Here is a 21,773-nt window from a genome sequence, read left to right as displayed (position 1 = left end):
TGATGATTCCATCACATAATCTTCAATGTTATTGTGTCCGCTATTAAAATCTATGCTGTGACAAAATCATCAATGTTCATTTATTGTAGATTGATTAAATCTTTATGTTGCTATTCAGTTAACGTAAATAATATTTTTACATTAATACTCAAAATGCTGCATTACCTAAATTGCAAATCATTTACTTAAAAAGTCTAATAATGTATAATTAAATTCGTATTTGCTGTATTATTTTTATTTATACATTTGTATGTAAAGCAGACTATGGGTTTTGGTTTAAGTTACACATATTTAAGTAACGTGATGTAAATAATATATTACAATACGTTCCGTGGTTGCTTTACAAAAATTATTTTAAAATAAACAGATATGTATATATATATATACACACACACACACACACACACACTAGCAGGGTAGGAATATAAATGTTTAATGTATTCTGCAAATATGTGTTAAGACTAGAAGCACATTAATTTTCTAATACACAAAGTAACTAAACTAATCACAGCAATGATGATGATTCCATAACATTTCACAAGATTCTGAAAGCGGAGACACTAATATTGAACTCTCGCTCAACAGAATATCATGTTTTGTAAATGGATTTTTTCTTGATATATGATAACAGCTAAAGAAATTTAATATCTTTGCTATCATGGATGAACAGGATATTTCGCTCTCAGCTCTTGTAAAAGTAAAAGTGACATTTAATAATCTAAATTAAAAGCATTATAAATTAGAATTTCACACACAGGAAAATTATAGTAGAAATGTTATCAGCACTACGTACCACTAATAAGCATGCTTCATTAAAGTTTAGTAAACAACAAATAACGTTGAAATTAAAATTTAGAGTCTTACTGTATAATTTCATGTCTTTTACTGTATTGATGTGTATTGCGTAGACTCAGTGATATACCATTTGTCAGAGTATTATAATAATCGTTATACTACTAAAAGCAAAAAAGGATAACTATATAATTATTGGAACATTGTTAAGAACATTACTATCTGCAATATTAGATTATTAATAATATTAAATGCAGTAAGCACACTTGCAAATAAAAACAGTAATGTATAATATGTATAATAATGTATATTATTACGTAAAAAGAGAAAAAATTTTGCTTCAAATTACTAATATATGTATATGTAATTTACCTCATAATTTGACGAAAGTACGCATTCAATACCACTTTATCTAAAAAACACTTTGCGTAAAAGCAATAATAAGGCTTTGAAGTGAGACGACAGCGTGAGATTAGGAAATATGTCATATCAATTGATTTTATACTAGAGGTTATTGAAATATAATGTTTTTTAATACAATTAAAGTAACCTATTTCCTAGATTAGAAATCTGTCATTATATTATGTAACTATTAATTATTAACAGATCAAACACTAGTTAATAATTATACATAATACTATGACAGATTTTCCAACCTTACGCTTTTACCCTCTTGAATTGTAAATTTTCCGACTAATGCTTTCTCATATTACTTTGACGACAGTACATAATTTTGTACTGTCGTCAAAGTAGTCGACCTATAGTGAATTGCTTATACATACTTATTGGTGCGCTTAAATGAAAAATTTTTGGTTATGCAGACGTCAGAGAGTTAATGTACTCTAATGTATGCAGTAATATCGGGTATTCGTCGGTGTCGTCAAAATAGCCAATTGACATATATATATATATATATATATATATATGTATATATATATAATCTAATTTTTTTAATTGTATTGTTAATATATATTATTTAGGGAGAAATAAAAATGTTAGTTGTTAAAATAATACTAACTAAATACGTATTTATTTTACAATTTCTGTTTTATTTTACTGCAACAGTGTTCCGTGACTTGCTTGTAACTGCAAAATAGCTCGATCTAATCCGATCATTCCTGAAAATATTACGTGAAATCAAAATGGCTGCTGCATGGTGCGTTATTGTAGATGAAAATGTAGATGAAATTATTGAACGAAGAAATGGAAATGAAATGCGTGTCATGCGAAAAATATTGCGTGACACACAAGATCCTTTTGATATTCCTGAAGGGAGGTTTCAGGAATTATATAGGTATGAATCCATCCTAGTAATATTTATACATTATTATTTATACATTATTATTATTTATACATTATTATTATTTATACATTATTACATATATGGGCCAATATAATAGTTTTTTTATGCTAATTTTTTATGTTGAAAAGCAGTATTTTTAACTCTGTGTGTGTGTGTGTGTGTGTATACCCACTCGGCATGTAATATTTCAGAAACATTTCTGAAAAATTCCATTTGAAATATTACACCTTTCATCAATATTTCAGAAATATTTCACGACCGTTTCTGCAACATTTCTGCCAATTTCAATCGGCACAATTATTTCAAATGCAACTTTGCTGAAAGATTTCGGCAATATTTCTGAAATATTTCTGAAATATATCTACGAAATATTGCAGAAACACTTCAGAAATATTTCAAATACATTTTACACTGAGAAAAATGTTTTGTATTAGCAAACAAAATTTTGTTAATGACGCAAAAACTATTTGTTGATATGTGAAAAATGAAATATTTTGTTACCGAAACAAAAAATATATATTAAGCCATGTGCGTATAGTCGCCGCGCATTTGTCCGAAGAAATCCGCTCTCTCAGCCGGTCACCCATCCAAGTAGTATACCGGCGCCTTGTTGCTGGACATCGATGATCGAACAGGGTAGTGGTGATCCTCTGACTCTGACGCTTCTTTCTTTCTTATACTTGCTTATTTTGGTGAGCATAAAGCTATCGCATAACAATATTAACAATACAGATATACGAATAAATCTTTTTTGCCAGTCAGCGTCGAATATTATTTTATATTAAATATTATTAAATATTTTATATTTTATATTAAAAATGCCATATGACAAAATTTGAAATATTAGAAAATATTTCAATATTTCAGCAACATAACATGCCAAGTGAGTATATATATATATATATATATATATATATATATATATATATATATTAAAAGGCAACATTTTTTAACGCAGAATATATATATATATACATATATATATATATTGCGTTAAAATATTGTCTTTTAATATAAAACAGCACAAAATGTGTGTGTGTGCGTATGTACGTATGCGTGCGTATGTATGTACATACATATATAGCATACCAAATAGATAATATATAGGGTGTCTGGTAATATTCATATCACCTTTCGTGGGCATAAAGATCAGGTTAAACTGACGATGAAAAGTCCTGTCATTTTACGAACTTTGGAATAATTTATGGATATTTAATATATCGTTAATTATTTCGAAATTTGACAGTACTGTTTTACTCAGAATTTAACTCGCTCTATTTACCTACGAAAGGTGATACTGGAAAAGTGACACCCTATATATTTAATTATGCAAATGTATTTGTAGATTATCTAAGGAAGCCGCAATGCAATTATGCATAAGTTTAACGCCATATATGCCTCAAGGAAGAAAATCAACAGCAATTCCCTCAGAATTAAAGGTATATAATATTACCTGTAATAAAAAATAATTTAATAAATATATAAAGAAATATAGAAAAAGTTATCTAGGTATAATTGTAAACATATAAACATATAAAATTTACATCTAAAAAAATAGAAAATAAAAGAAATAAATTTACATTACATTTTTTTCGAATATTTATATTTAAATCTAATTAAATCTAATTACAGTATTAATATATTGTTATACACTTTGTAATATGCAAGACAAGTATTTATTTATGGTTGTAAACAGATTTTAGCAACTTTGAGCTTTTTGGCTTCTGGTTCATACCAACGTCGTATTAGTCAAGACTTTCTGTCTTGTATGTACCAATCGTCATTGTCCGGAGCAATCCATACTGTCATAGAAGCGCTTAATCAAATCATGCAATATTGGATAAAATTTCCAAGAGAACATTTAGTTATTGAACTTATTAAGCAACAGTACAGTATTTTATATAATACTTATTATAAGTAAATATTTTATATATGTAGATTAATAATTTTTATTGTTATTACAGGTTTTGGATTCATTGTAGATTTCCGGGCGTAATAGGTGCCATCGACGGTACTCACGTAGCAATTTGGCCTCCAAACAAGGAACGGGAGCATTTATATATTAATCGCAAACTATATCATTCGTTAAATGTTTTGATAGTAAGTATTATATAATACTATAATATAGTATTATAAAGATAAATAATAAGTATTATATAAAAAATTATTATTATTACAAAACAATATTATTTTTGAATCTTTTTAAGGTCAGTGATTTCAATGGAAAGATATTGTTTGTAAATAGTGGTCATGGAGAAAGAAACCACGATGCACGTGTCTGGAATGCTTCAATTCTTTCGCGTCACTTAGAACGGCAATTCCAGAATGGACGAACAAATGCTTGGTTATTAGGTATATTACATTAATATTATTATTAATATTAGAAATATTATATCATATACAAACTACGTTTACGCGAGCTACTTCTGTAGTAACTTACGATAATCCACTCGTTTACGCGGAGTAAATTATCGTAAGTTACTACAAAATCCCGTTTATGCGAAGGAATTATCGTAAGTTAACGCTCGCGTAAACGTAGTAACAGATAGAAGTGTTATATCCTTGATGTATGCATAGCATGATTTTAATATTATAGGTGATTCCGGATATCCTTTGTTACCATATTTATTGACACCAAAATTAAGACAACCAGATGGATCACCTTCGGCTCGTTACACTAATGCTCATGTAAGAGCTCGATCATGTATAGAACGAGCTATTGGGATGTTGAAGGGACGATGGAGGTGTCTAAGAAAAGAGAGAGCATTGCACTATTCACCAGAATTTTCAGGTAAGATTCATATACCATTTGCATCTTGTAAATACTAATGTAATTACCAATAGTAATATTAATTTTATGATGTTATAAACAATTTCAGCTCTCATTGTTAATGCTTGCTGCGTTGTTCAAAACATAGCAAAATTTTACAACATACCGGAGCCTGAGGTTTATTACGACGAATTGGACGTACTGGAAAGGAATATGGGATTGAACGATATAAGAAATAATGTAAACGGCAACGAAATACGGGAACGTGTTATTCAACAGTATTTTAATTAATCCTGTTGATAACAGGTTGGCTGTTTTGTAAGTATTTATAAATAATATCACAAAATTGTAAGATTTATAAACGTACACAAAACGCTTTAATTATAATTTCCAAATTTAGACCAAATGTTTAGGTTTATATAGAATTTGTTCATTTTAATTACGTATGAAATACACAAAACACGTTAATTATAGTTTGTACAAATATAATGAATCGTGTAAATTTTGTTGAAGGTGAGGAATGGGAAATTATTCTGAAGATCCGTACGTATGCCAACTACTTCTTCCCCACTTGCGCCAACTATCATCGTCCTCTCCGCTCCCACGAAGACGTCGCCAATTACTCTCTATAAGCGAACTACCACTAGTCCCACGATTTAGATCTTTTCTAGGACTAGTCAATCCGTTCTATTATATCCGAACTAGGTATCCGTTCCATTCTCCCGGTTCTGAAGCGCCGTTTCTTTCTGACCAGCCGCGTTCGCTTTGAGATCTATCAAATGGTCTGTTTCTCCCCTGGAATGATTGGCCCTCGATTCGTATCCCATCACCGGAGTCATCAAAACCGACTCCCCGTGAATAATGAGACAAATACAAACCTCCTCTTCCAGTTCTACCACGTCCACGATCGACACTGCTACCTCTTCCACGACCAATACTAAGTTATCCCTCCATTCCACATACGCGTTTCATCTTCTGTCATGGTTATGAGAGCCAATGGAAGCTGAGTTTTCTCGACCACATACAGCGCTGAAAAAGTGTTCAACGGCTCCAAAGGTTTACAATTGCGATCAAACATGGCCAACATCTCTTCCTGGCCGTATCTATGCTCTGCTAACTGATAGCGAGATGCACCCAGAGTTGTGGTCCCTCCGCCCCCACTACCAGTATTGCAATTGTCTGCCGACGAAACCTTGCGCAACCATTCTGGACCGAATTTCATGGAATCCATCATGATGCACTATCTCCTTTGCTGATCGGAATTACTCCCCGGAACTTCCAAAGAGAAGTACTTGGTATTATGGTGGTATGATGGCAGCTAGATACCATATTGGAAGCGAATCATGACTAAAAATGGCGTAAAAAAGGTGGTGAATGCCCACGGTAGTAGTACTCTGTCTCGGGGCATCCCTCCAACGCCGGAAGTTGGCCACCCGCGGGGGTTTTAGTGGGTAGGCTACACTCAGAAAAAAGTGTAGCATCAGATAGTACAATTGTGAAGATCTCTTCTACAAATAATAGTACAAATAGGGACAGGGATAAATTGTAGTAAATGAGTCTAAAAAATTGTTCTAAAAAATTATTCTCAGATTGTCTGAAATCAATTGACAAACTGCTTAGACTGTAAAATATTATAATATTAATTCGCGCGTTTGTTTCACAGAATCACAGTTTTTGTGTTTGCATGTGACAAAATAAATTTGCTACAAATTGTAGTTAATCGATGTATTTCATATTTTCTATTACATTACAATTTAAAGTTACTTATCTGACAAAATAAGGTCTACAATATTGTGTTAACTTTTTCCGAGAGATTTTTTTCAGTGTATGCATGTGCTATCCCTGCGATGCACATGCATAGAATCTCACACTACCACCCGGCCCAAACCTCAGCGCCGGGGGTGTCTTTTCGAAGATTTCCCCCGCGTAAACAAAAAACAAAAAAAAAAGATACCATTGGAAATGGAACATTCCAAAGTAGAGCCGGGAGGGAGGCGGGTAACCGCCGGGGTGGCATGGACTGGGAGGTTCATGTCTGCCATTGCACGCGACCCTCCCGAGCTGAGGTAAGAGTCCGGCATAACCCTTGATCCCCTTCCGGGGTCAGGGATATCCATGAGGATTTCCCTACTTAAAAAAAATATATATATTAGAATAACTACGACGTGGCCTATTTCGTATTAACAAGACTTCCCAACGCTAAAAACATGGCGGTAAGAAATAAATTTACATCTACATTTTTTTCGAATATTTATATTTAAATCTAATTACAGTATTAATATATTTTCATTCACAAATGAAGATGCATCCTAATTCGTAATATGCAAGACAATAATTTATATTTGTCGTATTAGTCAAGACTTTCTGTCTTGTATGTGCCAATCATCATTGGCCTAGTTTACACCGACCGTTTACGCGTACCAAGTACTATATCTGTATCAAATCTGTATTAAATTTCGGGTTACACCGGTGTAAACAGAGATACCAAAAGGTCGGTGTAAACTAGGCCATTGTCCGGAAAAATCCACACTTTCATAGAAGCACTTAATCAAATCACGCAATATTGGATAAAATTTCCAACAGAACATTTACATATTGAACTCATTAAGCAACAGTACAGTATTTTATATAATACTTATTATAAGTAAATATTTTATATAGATTAATAATTTTTATTGTTATTACAGATTTTGGATTCATTGTAGGATTTCCGGGCGTAATAGGTGCCATCGACGGTACTCACATAGCAATTTGGCCTCCAAACAAGGAACGGGAGCATTCATATATCAATCGGAAACTATATCATTCGTTAAATGTTTTGATAGTAAGTATTATATAAGATAAATAATAAGTATTATATAAAAAATTATTATTATTACAAAACAATTATTTTTGAATCTTTTTAAGATACTATTTGTAAATACCCTAGTAGCACAGTGACGTTAAATGACGTTTTAATGACGTTTCTAGACTAAAATTTTGCTATGTTTTGTACGACGCAGCAAGCATTAACAATGAGAGCTGAAATTGTTTATAACATCATAAAATTAATATTACTATTGGTATATTACATTAATATTTACAAGATGCAATTGGTATATGAATCTTACCTGAAAATTCTGGTGAATAATGCAATGCTCTCTCTTTTCTTAGACACCTCCATCGTCCCTTTAACATCCCAATAGCTCGTTCTATACATGACCGAGCTCTTACATGAGCATTAGTGTAACGACCCGAAGGTGATCCTTCTGGTTGTCTTATACTACGTTTACGCGAGCGTTACTTTTGTAGTAACTTACGATAATTTACTTCGCGTAAACGAGTGAATTATCGTAAGTTACTACAGAAGTAACGCTCGCGTAAACGTAGTATGTATATCATATAATATTTCTAATATTAATAATAATATTAATGTAATATACCTAATAACCAAGCATTTGTTCGTCCATTCTGAAATTGCTGTTCTAAGTGACGCGAAAGAATTAGAGCGTCCCAGACACGTGCATCGTGGGTTCTTCCTCCCCATGACCACTACCCCAGTAGCACAGTGACGTTAAATGACGTTTTAATGACGTTTCTAGACGTCATTAAAACGTCATTTAACGTTACTGTGCTACTGGGGTAGTGGTCATGGGGAGGAAGAACCCACGATGCACGTGTCTGGGACGCTCTAATTCTTTCGCGTCACTTAGAACAGCAATTTCAGAATGGACGAACAAATGCTTGGTTATTAGGTATATTACATTAATATTATTATTAATATTAGAAATATTATATGATATACATACTACGTTTACGCGAGCGTTACTTCTGTAGTAACTTACGATAATTCACTCGTTTACGCGAAGTAAATTATCGTAAGTTACTACAGAAGTAACGCTCGCGTAAACGTAGTATAAGACAACCAGAAGGATCACCTTCGGGTCGTTACACTAATGCTCATGTAAGAGCTCGGTCATGTATAGAACGAGCTATTGGGATGTTAAAGGGACGATGGAGGTGTCTAAGAAAAGAGAGAGCATTGCATTATTCACCAGAATTTTCAGGTAAGATTCATATACCAATTGCATCTTGTAAATATTAATGTAATATACCAATAGTAATATTAATTTTATGATGTTAAAAACAATTTCAGCTCTCATTGTTAATGCTTGCTGCGTCGTACAAAACATAGCAAAATTTTACAACATACCGCAGCCTGAGATATATTACGACGAATTGGACATACAAGAAAGAAATATCGGAATGAACGATATAAGAAATAATGTAAATAGTAACGAAATACGAAAACGTGTCATTCAACAGTTATTATATATGTATATTCATGGCATTTTTTGCCAAATCTCTAGACTTATCAAAAGATCAACCAACTAGCAGATGAAACAGGAGCTTGAATAGAATACATAATGTATGTATGTAAACTTTTCTTGTATTCGATATGATTTAGTAAATACAGCGCGGACTCTGTTTCCCGAAAAGATAGTCCCAGCACCCACCAGCGTAGCCGGTGCGGACTCTATCTTTAAAAGGAAACAGTCCCAGCACCCACCGGTGCTTTACTGAACCATTGCAAATACAAGAAAAATGTATATTCATACATTATGTTTTCTGCTCAAGCTCCTGTTTCACCTGCTAGTTGGTTGGTCTTTTGATAAGTCTAGAGATTTGGTAAAAAATGCTATGAATATACATATATAATACTGTTGAATGACACGTTCCCTTTTAAAGCTCGCAGAAAAATCATTTAAGAGATATTACTCTTGCACAAGAATGCGTTTATCTGCATATATGTCTAACTTACAATTTCTTACATTCTTGTACTTTGAGAGGGAATATGTTTGAAAGTAATGTTAGAAGTATACGCAGATATATAGACTCAAAACATAATTTGGCTTCTGATTCATACCAACGTCGTATTAGTCAAGACCTTCTGTCTTGTATGTGCCAATCATCGTTGGCCTAGTTTACACCGACCGTTTGATACGCGTACCAAGTACTATATCTGTATCAAAACCGTATTAAATCTATACATGACCGAGCTCTTACATGAGCATTAGTGTAACGAGCCGAAGGTGATCCTTCTGGTTGTCTTAGTTTTGGTGTCAATAATTACGGTAACAAAGGATATCTGGAATCACACTTGGGTTATACCGGTGTAAATAGAGATTTGATACGAATATAGTACTTGGTAAGCGTACCAAACGGTCGGTGTAAAGTAGGTTATTGTCCGGAGCAATCCATACTGTCATAGAAGCACTTAATCAAATCACGCAATATTGGATAAAATTCCTCAACAGAACATTTAGATATTAAACTCGTTATAAGCAACAGTATTTTATATAATACTTATTATAAGTAAATATTTCATTACGGTAACAAAGGATATCCGGAATCACACTTGGGTTATACCGGTGTAAATACAGATTTGATACGAATATAGTACTTGGTAAGCGTACCAAACGGTCGGTGTAAAGTAGGTTATTGTCCGGAGCAATCCATACTGTCATAGAAGCACTTAATCAAATCACGCAATATTGGATAAAATTCCTCAACAGAACATTTAGATATTGAACTCGTTATAAGCAACAGTACAATATTTTATATAATACTTATTATAAGTAAATATTTCATATAGATTAATATAATTTTTGTTATTACAGGTTTTGAATTCATTATAGATTTCCGGGCGTAATAGGTGCCATCAACGGTACTCACGTAGCAATTTGGCCTCCAAACAAGGAACGGGAGCATTTATATATCAATCGCAAACTATATCATTCGTTAAATGTTTTGATAGTAAGTATTATATAAGATAAATAATAAGTATTATATAAAAATTATTATTACAAAACAATTATTTCTGAATCTTTTTAAGGTCAGTGATTTCAATGGAAAGATACTATTTGTAAATAGTGGTCATGGGGGGAGGAAGAACCCACAATACACGTGTCTGGAATGCTTCAATTCTTTCGCGTCACTTAAAACAGCAATTTCAGAATGGACGAACAAATGCTTGGTTATTAGGTATATTACATTAATATTATTATTAATATTAGAAATATTATATGATATACATACTACGTTTACGCGAGCGTTACTTCTGCAGTAACTTACGATAATTCACTCGTTTACGCGGAGTAAATTATCGTAAGTTACTACAAAATCCCGTTTATGCGAAGGAATTATCGTAAGTTACTACAGAAGTAACGCTCGCGTAAACGTAGTAACAGATAGAAGTGTTATATCGTTGATATATGCATAGCATGATCTTAATATTATAAGTAATTCCGGATATCCTTTGTTACCGTACTTATTGACACCAAAACTAAGACAACCAGAAGGATCGCCTTCGGTTTGTTACACTAATGCTCATGTAAGAGCTCGGTCATGTATAGAACGAGCTATTGGGATGTTAAAGGGACGATGGAGGTGTCTAAGAAAAGAGAGAGCATTGCATTATTCACCAGAATTTTCAAGTAAGATTCATATACCAATTGCATCTTGTAAATATTAATGTAATATACCAATAGTAATATTAATTTTATGATGTTATAAACAATTTCAGCTCTCATTGTTAATGCTTGCTGCGTCGTACGAAACATAGCAAAATTTTACAACATACCGCAGCCTGAGATATATTACGACGAATTGGACATACAAGAAAGAAATATCGGAATGAACGATATAAGAAATAATGTAAATGGTAACGAAATACGAAAACGTGTCATTCAACAGTTATTATATATGTATATTCATGGCATTTTTTGCCAAATCTCTAGACTTATCAAAAGATCAACCAACTAGCAGGTGAAACAGGAGCTTGAATAGAATACATAATGTATGTATGTAAACTTTTCTTGTATTCGATATGATTTAGTAAATACAGCGCGGACTCTGTTTCCCGAAAAGATAGTCCCAGCACCCACCAGCGTAGCCGGTGCGGACTCTATCTTTAAAAGGAAACAGTCCCAGCACCCACCGGTGCTTTACTGAACCATTGCAAATACAAGAAAAATGTATATTCATACATTATGTTTTCTGCTCAAACTCCTGTTTCACCTGCTAGTTGGTTGATCTTTTGATAAGTCTAGAGATTTGGCAAAAAATGCTATAAATATACATATATAATACTGTTGAATGACACGTTCCCTTTTAAAGCTCGCAGAAAAATCATTTAAGAGATATTGATCTTGCACAAGAATGCGTTTATCTGCATATATGTCTAACTTACAATTTTTTACATTCTTGTACTTTGAGAGGGAATATGTTTGAAAGTAATGTTAGAAGTATAAGCAGATATAGACTCAAAACATAATTTGGCTTCTGATTCATACCAACGTCGTATTAGTCCAGACTTTCTGTCTTGTATGTGCCAATCATCATTGGCCTAGTTTACACCGACCGTTTGGTACGCGTACCAAGTACTATATCTGTATCAAATCCGTATTAAATCTTGGGTTATACCGGTGTAAATAGAGATTTGATACGAATTTGATACGAATATAGTACTTGGTAAGCGTACCAAACGGTCGGTGTAAACTAGGCCATTGTCCGGAGCAATCCATACTGTCATAGAAGCACTTAATCAAATCACGCAATATTGGATAAAATTCCCCAACAGAACATTTAGATATTGAACTCATTAAGCAACAGAACAATATTTTATATAATACTTATTATAAGTAAATATTTCATATAGATTAATAATTTTTATTGTTATTACAGGTTTTGAATTCATTGTAGATTTCCGGGCGTAATAGGTGCCATCAACGGTACTCACGTAGCAATTTGGCCTCCAAACAAGGAACGGGAGCATTTATATATCAATCGCAAACTATATCATTTGTTAAATGTTTTGATAGTATTATATAAGATAAATAATAAGTATTATATAAAAAATTACACAGGCCGACATTTTTAAAAACCTGAGACCAGACTATACTTTCCCAAAGGTTTTCGGCCCGCTGAATCCGAATCCGCCAGCAGAATTGCTCCATCACATCAGGTTTTCGAGATATCCTAACCTGAAAGTGCAAAAAACACAGTTTTTCGCTATATTCGGGGTTATATTAAACCGCGAATTAATTTTTCTCCACAAAACTCGTTACGGCATCTGAAAGTACTACTCTTCGCCTTTAAAATGCTTTTTGAATTTTTCAGATATCTTATTTCTTATCGGAGATATCGTCTGTTGAAATTTTTTAGTTTGGCGTTTTCGTTACAACCTCCCTAACTTTGAAAAAAGTCTAAGATTTTCGAATTCGCCTTTTTTTTGGTCAATTAGGCAGACCACAGTTATGTATTCTTATGTTTTTGGAGTAGCTGAATTTGAAATTGCAGTCTGCTTACCCCATCGAGCCCCCCCCCCCCTATAGCTATGACTCGATGGGGTAAGCAGACTGCAATTTCAAATTCAGCTACTCCAAAAACATAAGAATACATAACTGTGGTCTGCCTAATTGACCAAAAAAAAGGCGAATTCGAAAATCTTAGACTTTTTTCAAAGTTAGGGAGGTTGTAACGAAAACGCCAAACTAAAAAATTTCAACGGACGATATCTCCGAGAAGAAATAAGATATCTGAAAAATTCAAAAAGCATTTTGAAGGCGAAGAGTAGTACTTTCAGATGCCGTAACAAGTTTTGTGGAGAAAAATTAATTCGCGGTTTAATATAACCCCGAATATAGCGAAAAACTGTGTTTTTTGCACTTTCAGGTTAGGATATCTCGAAAACCTGATGTGATGGAGCAATTTCGCTGGCGGATTCGGATTCAGCAGACCGAAAACCTTTGGGAAAGTATAGTCTGGTCTCAGGTTTTGGAGTTTCGCAAAATTTTGTCGGCCTGTGTTATTATTACAAAAGAATTATTTTTGAATCTTTTTAAGATACTATTTGTAAATAGTGGTCATGGGGAGGAAGAACCCACGATGCACGTGTCTGGGACGCTCTAATTCTTTCGTGTCACTTAGAACAGCAATTTCAGAATGGACGAACAAATTCTTGGTTATTAGGTATATTACATTAATATTATTATTAAAATTAGAAATATTATATGATATACATACTACGTTTACGCGAGCGTTACTTCTGTAGTAACTTACGATAATTCACTCGTTTACGCGGAGTAAATTATCATAAGTTACTACAAAATCCCGTTTATGCGAAGGAATTATCGTAAGTTACGACAGAAGTAACGCTCGCGTAAACGTAGTAACAGATAGAAGTGTTATATCGTTGATATATGCATAGCATGATCTTAATATTATACGTGATTCCGGATATCCTTTGTTACCGTACTTATTGACACCAAAACTAAGACAACCAGAAGGATCACCTTCGGCTCGTTACACTAATGCTCATGTAAGAGCTCGGTCATGTATAGAACGAGCTATTGGGATGTTAAAGGGACGATGGAGATGTCTAAGATAGGAGAGAGCATTGCATTATTCACCAGAATTTTCAGGTAAGATTCATATACCAATTGCATCTTGTAAATACTAATGTAATATACCAATAGGGACCAGGAGCCTTAAAAAAAAGTAATCAATGCCACTTCGATACTACCGATGCTACTCAATTTGCAACTAGCCTGTCTGTAGACTTCCAGCTCACAAGAACGTGCCTCCGTCTTCTTCGTCCTCTTCTAATTATATGTTTGTGTAAGTGGAGTATGGATTCCTTTTGGATGTTGTAATCGGAAAGAGTTCTGCCGTCTTCCAGCTGCTTGCCAACAAAGATTAAACGCTGCTGAACCTGGGGAATTCTTTATCTATCCTGAATTATAGCTTTCACGTTTTCTGTGGTGTCAAAAGTTGTTTTCACGAAAAATTGAATTCTTCCTCGAAGACGCAGAACCATATAAAGCCTGAATTTCTTTTGAATGTTGTAATCGGAAAGAGTTCCATATTCCAGTTGCTTGCCAGCGAAAGTCAGACACTGTTGATCCGGAGAATTTCCTCTTTGTCCTAGATTAGGACAAATCATTTTCACTGCCAAAAAAAATATAATTGTTAAGTACAAAATAAAAATAGTATTATATTAAGTAATAAATAAAAACAACAACAAGAACATAAAATTATACACTGTAGACTTTTTTCTGATCTTTTAAATATATGCATATCATTATAATAAAAATATAGAAGTTTTCATTACTTTGTTGGCGAAGATATAAATATATCCATTGCACGTCTCATTTGTCGTAACTCAGTCAGTGCAGATTGTTGCACTTCCAAACATTGCCTTTGAATACATAGTTCCTCTTTTTTTAATTGTATTTTTTCTTTTTGAAGATTAACCATTTCAACTGACATTGATTTAACTTCTGATTCTGAAATGTAAAATAAAAAAAAATTGAGTTGTATTAATATTTGTATATGCTATTTTATTTATTTAAGTATAACTACTTTCTGTTACAAACCTTTATTTAAAGCTGCATTGCTTGTACGTAGCTTTTTATGAGGTGGCAAATAATCTTTATAACATTGTGGTTCTTGTGTCAGTATATTGTCGAGATTATTCAGATTATCTGGATAAGGAAGCATGTCTTCCTGACTACAACTTGCGTCTTGATCTAAATTTAATCCCCCTTGTGGAATATTTTCGAGACCTGCCGCTTCTGGCGTTAAAAAATCTAATAACTCTTCTTCCAGCGGGGACATATCTATTTTCATCGGAAATCCTCCCCCCGTTCCTGATTGATAACTTCTTCGCTTTGTCTCCTTTTTTAATACATACATCTTCCAGTCTTTCCATGTCTACAAAATATAAAATACAAATGTCTTCAAATATTAAACTTTTTTTTGTAATGTATTTATGTTTTATAGAGATTTCTTTCTTATTTACGTATAATAATCAATTCTTGTTTAATCTACAATAATATAATTATATATATAACATAGCATATATATTTTTCCAAAATTAAAACAATATTCGTTGATTATTATTTCATTCAGATATATTACAATGTAAAAATATATATATTTAAAAAAATTTCTCTTAATAAACATTTTACTAAGAAAAATTAGTAAATACCTTAAACCATTCGGAACTGGATTTAATGGGACCTTTATTGGCCATGTTAATTGTAATCGCCATGTCCTCTAATAATTGTTTCTAAAATTTTGAAGCTACATTTAGTACAATTACAGTATATTTATGTAATGTAACATCATGAGTAATATATTTTTAAATAAACAGCCGTAAAATAAATGTAATACACACATTTAGCATGCCATTTTATGCGCAGGCGTGTGACTAGGCTTTGTTTTATATTCACTTTAGGGCTGTTTATTAACTGTCAAGGGAAAGAGATAGACTTCGGAGTATTTTTGAAGTATGCTGAAGTGATCTCAAGTGTTACTGTATGCAAATTAAGTATATTTTTATTTAGACACATATGGCACGCAAGAATCCTCAGTATATCATTTTTCGCCTCTGACGATCTAACATCAATCACGAAAGCTCAGTAGTGCGATTCTGTAATTCTCGAGTTACAGAATCGCACTACAGGAGCCTTAACACTAAAGTTATTCTACCGTTAAATGACCGTTTTCAAACTTTTGTGTAGTTTCCTACATACAACGTTATCGCCATTTTTTAACTTTACGACTAATGAAAAAAAGAAATAAAGGACCCTGCACTAATTATATAGGAAATGGGATCTCGGTAAAATCGGCTAATTTTTCAATATGTTGTAGCTTATAAGCTTATAAGCTATAGCTAGTCAAACACGAAAAATTCGGGCTCTTTTTCATGTTTGACTGGCTATAGCTCAAAAATTGTTTATAATTTAGCTTTGAGCTTATTACATTTTTTTGTTCAGTAGGTCATAAGCTACAACATATTAAAAAATTAGCTAATTTTACCAAGATCCCATTTTCTATCTATATATATAATTAATGCAGGGTCCTTTGTTGTGTCATTTTGTAAAAATGTTTTATTTATTATTTAATACAATACCAAATTATTTTACATTTAATTGTAAAAAATATATCTTTTTTTAAGACCGGTTATTTGACTGGTCGCGGTAAAAATAGGTAGACATAAAGTGTCGGTAGGTTTAGTGTTAATTATATATTATATTAAGAATTGTAGACAATATTTACCATTTTGCTTTTACTTTCTCCTTTCTGTCGTATTCTACCTCTGGCTACCTCCGGATGCAATTTCATCCAGTCAAGTAGAATCTTCTTTTGTTTATTTGTTACATTCATCCTAAAAGATTGATACAACTTAATGAATAAATGCTAAACAAAAACTAACATAATTATAAAAATTGTAAATACAATAGTTAATCTCCCAAGTTGGAAAATAAATATAAAGCCAAAGCCGAAAAGCAAGAATTAACTAAATATATAGGTAGTATAGTAAAGGGGAACATCAGGGAGAACGAGGGATATAAAGTTGGTGGAGGAGTAGGCAAGGGGAGTAGCGAAGGTAGGGGAGGAGTTGGAGAAGATTAGGAAGATTATGGGGGCAGAGAGGGGGGAGCGGGAACGAGAAAGTCGGCCGCCGCACGGCAAGAGGACGGAGAGAGGGGAACGGGGGGAGAACGGAGAGATGGGGGTACGGAGAGTGAAAGGTGGCGAACGAAGAGAGGTGAGAGGAGAACGTAGAGAGTGAAGAACGGTGAAAGGATAGATGAGGGAAAGGGTCGAATGGAGGGCAAAGAGAAGGGAGCGGAGGGGAGAGAGCGGAGAGAAGTAAAAAAGGCAGAGAGTAAAGGTAAGGAAGGAGGAGAGGCAGGGGTTATACACACACACGCTCGCACGGGGGTTAGAGGAGGCGTAGAGAGGAAGAGAGAGGGGTGGTTAAGAGAGGAAAGTGCTGAGGAAAGTTTGCTTGTAGGAGGAGGAGAAAGGTAAAGAGACGGAAGAACGGACTGAAAGCAGAAGCAGGGAACAGAGAGCAGAGAGACGAGACAAGAAGGGTGACGGGGTGGCGCAGCTCAGGAGCGGGGAAGAGAGACAGAGAGAAGCGGGATTGAAGAGGAGGTGGAGAGTTGAGGAGTGGGGCACGGAAGGTAGGAGAAGGGAGCAGACTGGAGGAGAGAAGAAAGGAAGCAGGAAGAGAAAGGAGAGTTATGGACGGAGGAGAGGTCGGAGATGGCACGAGAGAGAGAAGGACAGGGAAGGGTGGGACAGGGAGGAGTAGTGGGGCGGGTATCGAGAGGGTGGGAGGGCGCTAGTATGTTAAGGGTCGCTATGGCCAAGCCGGGACACGAAAGAGACTTGTAAAGGGTTGGGTGCGTCCCTATAAAACGCCGGATGTGTGGATAAGGAGAGGCGTATATATTTGTTTGTAAAGGGTTAAGAACGTCCCTCCAAAACGCCTTGCAACCCTGAAGGGAGACAATAAACGTATAGGTAGTATCTATAGGTAGTATAGTAATAGAAATTTTGAGGAAGAACTGTAGAGATATTGAGAATCTTATTAACATACCTTTCTTTCTTCGAATCGAAATATTTCCTCGCAGCAACGAAAACGTGAAACGCACCCGACGCCGACGGAAGATGAAAAGAAAAATGGCACCCCAGACTTCATTTATTTACAAAGAAAAATGGCATCGCAGATCCTCATTTATTATAGGGAGCGGTTAAAATATACAGTGTGTCCACAACATTGAAAAATACACTGTGTCCGTTTCGTATGTAATGGAGCGACGATATCCACCGTATATATAACTATTAGTATTATAAAAATCTGTATAAAGCATTGATGCGATATGCTTATAATATATATGATAAAATACATAATAAAGTATATGTCAAATATATATTAAATACAAAATTTATAGATGTTTTATTTAATAGAAAGAAAGAACAAGTTAAATAAGAGATACCTGCTGATAGTGACAACCGCCTGCCGTCGTTTTTTGGCTACGACGACACTCAAAAAACAAATCTCTCCGGCGCCGAGGAAGACAAACTTATTATCTGACATTCTTTTCTTAGTTATTCTTTGCGACGCTAAGATTCCAGCCACCGCAACCGCCGCCGTACCTTATATGTCATTGTTGAACGTACAGTACTTATCTCTGTATTTATCTAAGAAACGGAAAGCATTGTGGTTTCCGAAGTCTTCGAACTGAAACACAAAGCGTATTATAATATTATCATGTTGTACGAATCATAGAATCATAGAATTTCACGAGATTTAAATCAAAGACATAATAAATTATATATATTTAAAAGTGTACACACGATAGTTGCGTATGTTAGCTTACTTGAATAAGAACGTTTTGTCGGTACTTTTTCACGCAGGCAGCCATAAATTCGTCGATTAATTCGTCATACTCAGCACCTTGGCTCCTAGGCTTGTTAAGACCGATGTAGTGAGGATTGTTTCTTAGCTGCTCGTTATTAGTGCCTACATCAATAGTGATCGGGGGACATTGATGCGGTTTGATACCAGCCAGAGCTGTATAAAGCGCCAGTTTTCCAACGGGGATACCCATGCCGCATGCCCCGAGGTCATCGAGACCTAAAATTCGCTCGCCATCCGTTACACAGATAGCTCGCACCGCTTGTTCCGGCCTAAAAATACGATGGAAATTATGGTGGATATTGAAAATAAATTAATACGTTATACTATACATAAAGCCATTGATCTTTCTCTCTTGCTCCGCTTGTTATAATGTGAAAACGTGCGATGCGTATGATGCGTGGAATTCTATTTTTAGCGAACCAACGCCAAACGCGCACTTTCCGTTTAAAACTCTACAGTGTCTTTTAAAAACTGTTTTCCCTTGGAATAGCGATTACATTTTAATCAATCGTGTGAAAAGAACGGTAAAAGACAGGTTGCAAACATAACTCTCTCGTCTCTTTTACAGATACGGCAATAATATTTTGTAGTATCTCTCCTTTGATACTAACCAATTATTCAAGATCTCGTAAATATGGCCCTTATCGTATATAGTAATGAAAAGTCCGCGAGGTCTACGACATATCACGCCAAACTTTTGGCAGGCCAAACCGACGGTAGGTGTATAGACAATCGGCATCATCTGTTCGATGTTTTCGCTTAACAAGCGAAAAAATAATCTTTCGCTCCTCTCCTAAAAATTATTCCGAAGAAATTAAGGGCAGATTCCCCAAAGGACGAGTAGACGCCGAGTAGGTACTATATTTACCTGAAGTTCCACGAGATACAAGTATCGATTCAAATACTCCGAGTATTTCATTACTGAGGTTTTGCACAGAGCCAGCTGTTCCCCTTGCGTCTTAAATCGGGGTGGCTGCAGCCCGTGTATGCCGAGGGCTATTCTTTCTTTCAGGGTGAACGCCAAGCCCTGTTATTATCAGGGAATATTCACGCTGTGAGATCGTGCGTCCGCTCTACCGAAGAAAATTCAAGGGGGGACAACGGTACCTTGTTCAGTCGGGGATCTCGGAGGTGCCCGATACCCTTTACCATATTTATCGGTACCACATCTCCCGAAACCTCGTGGATGTCCCTTTGCTGAACGTCCTTTACGCCGATATGCGAAGGTGGTAGCGTCCGCGTCCATGATCCTCCGCAATTTCTGCTGCTGGCCGATCTAAAAATACCCGTGGAATTTGTATCTCGCGACTTCGTCAAATTGCATTAAAGTGCTTAATGCCTTGCAATAAAAAAAAAAGAGTACAATAAAAATATTTTATTTCAATGATAAATGACATATGGTGATATTTTTCACGATACACAGAAAAAAAAGGTGTTAAATCAAAACCTATATACTCGTATATACACAACAATCTATAATCTTCTTATAAAAATTAAAATTTTTTTCTTGGTTGAACTATATAAATTACTTCATTCAAGAAAGATTATAGATTGTTGCGTATATACGAGTATATAAAACTTGACTTGACATTTCTTTTTTTCCGCGTAAATTCTTTGCGGTGATTTAAAGGCTTATTAGCATCGTTGTTAAATCAATCATCGATTTAATCATATGAATTTTCTACTCCAACGAGACTGTGTTTCAAGGCTGACAAATAATCGGCGTGCAGTTTGCGGTGTAGAAAAGTTTATATTAATTTATACAAAAAAAATATTAGATAAATATCCAGCCCGATCGAAAGCACTTCTCTATTTACTCGTGGTATTCGGTTTCATTTATTATTGTTTTATTTTATTGTCAATAAAAACGGCTGATGCTTGCTGCGCGACATCAAGACTGCCGTCGATTAATTAGACACAGTTAACGACTCGATGACTCATTTAGTAAAAAAGTAACTTTGTAAGCGTGAGAATCCAATAAAGAGAAACATTTTCTTTTTTTAGAGACACGATCATATTTTCGTTTGTCGTGTTTTCGAATGTTTGTAAAAGGACAATGAGCAAATGACGAAATGCATGACGGCGCTGTCGTTCCTGTCGGTTTTCATTTGCAGAAAATGCACCGTCAGGACGTGGCCTGGCCTCGTGAAGATATGCTGAATAATATTATTGCCACTCGTTAATAAATGTTCTTGCGTTATCGTTAAAATTTCGTAATATTACTTTCGCCAGTGACAAACATCGTCAACTCACTTGTGGACATCGTTTTACGTTGGGCGCGTATTTATTCTGCTCCATAGATATAGTGACAGGGAAGGTCTGACTGGCCGTTGTGGTGAAGGTGCATAGATCGTACACGTCGTTACGATCCAGCTTTTCGTCCGGTCGCTCATCCGCGTACTTTATTCCGTCCGCACCGTTCTCGAACACCGTGCAGTTATTGATATAGTGTATCAAATAAGTTAAACTATATCTTCTACATGTATAAAATATTTAGAGGTTATCCTTGATTGCGAAAGACGTATAGCAAATTTAACAGTTTATTAAACGTTATAACATAAATTTAATGTATTAATTTGTACATTAAATCAAGGATAACCTCTAAATATTTTATACATGTAGAAGATATAGTTTAACTCTTA

The 21,773-nt window shown here is 34.5% G+C and overlaps 2 protein-coding genes, 1 long non-coding RNA gene and 1 pseudogene across 3 annotated transcripts; 2 read left to right on the top strand and 2 right to left on the bottom strand.

The window, feature by feature from the left end:
* The first annotated feature begins 1,934 nt into the window (after positions 1–1,934).
* Positions 1,935–5,156, top strand: LOC139774705 (putative nuclease HARBI1). The gene is made up of 7 exons (XM_071710134.1): positions 1,935–2,086; positions 3,441–3,534; positions 3,792–3,982; positions 4,060–4,195; positions 4,303–4,447; positions 4,692–4,886; positions 4,975–5,156. Exons 1-7 carry the CDS (start codon positions 1,935–1,937, stop codon positions 5,154–5,156), a joined length of 1,095 nt encoding a protein of 364 aa, XP_071566235.1.
* A 1,916-nt stretch (positions 5,157–7,072) lies between these two features.
* Positions 7,073–11,858, top strand: LOC139774718 (uncharacterized; annotated as a pseudogene).
* Positions 11,859–15,552: 3,694 nt separating this feature from the next.
* LOC139774672 (uncharacterized) lies at positions 15,553–17,051 on the bottom strand. Its single transcript, XR_011718641.1, has 3 exons — positions 16,971–17,051; positions 15,898–15,978; positions 15,553–15,620 (listed from the first exon to the last, which is right to left on the bottom strand). It is a non-coding gene; the product is annotated as an uncharacterized lncRNA (long non-coding RNA).
* Positions 17,052–18,774: 1,723 nt separating this feature from the next.
* On the bottom strand, positions 18,775–20,050 carry LOC139774717 (NADP-dependent malic enzyme-like). Its single transcript, XM_071710147.1, has 4 exons — positions 20,000–20,050; positions 19,743–19,924; positions 19,091–19,400; positions 18,775–18,951 (listed from the first exon to the last, which is right to left on the bottom strand). The coding sequence occupies exons 1-4, from the start codon at positions 20,048–20,050 to the stop codon at positions 18,868–18,870; spliced, it is 627 nt and encodes a 208-aa protein (XP_071566248.1). The 3' UTR covers positions 18,775–18,867.
* Positions 20,051–21,773: the final 1,723 nt, after the last annotated feature.

This window comes from Temnothorax nylanderi, unplaced genomic scaffold (genome assembly GCF_030848795.1).
Source record: "Temnothorax nylanderi isolate EJ_2023f unplaced genomic scaffold, tnyl_v1.0 TNYL_tig0085_pilon, whole genome shotgun sequence".
Lineage (NCBI taxonomy): Eukaryota > Metazoa > Arthropoda > Insecta > Hymenoptera > Formicidae > Temnothorax > Temnothorax nylanderi.
This window is presented reverse-complemented; position numbering and strand designations above follow the sequence as displayed.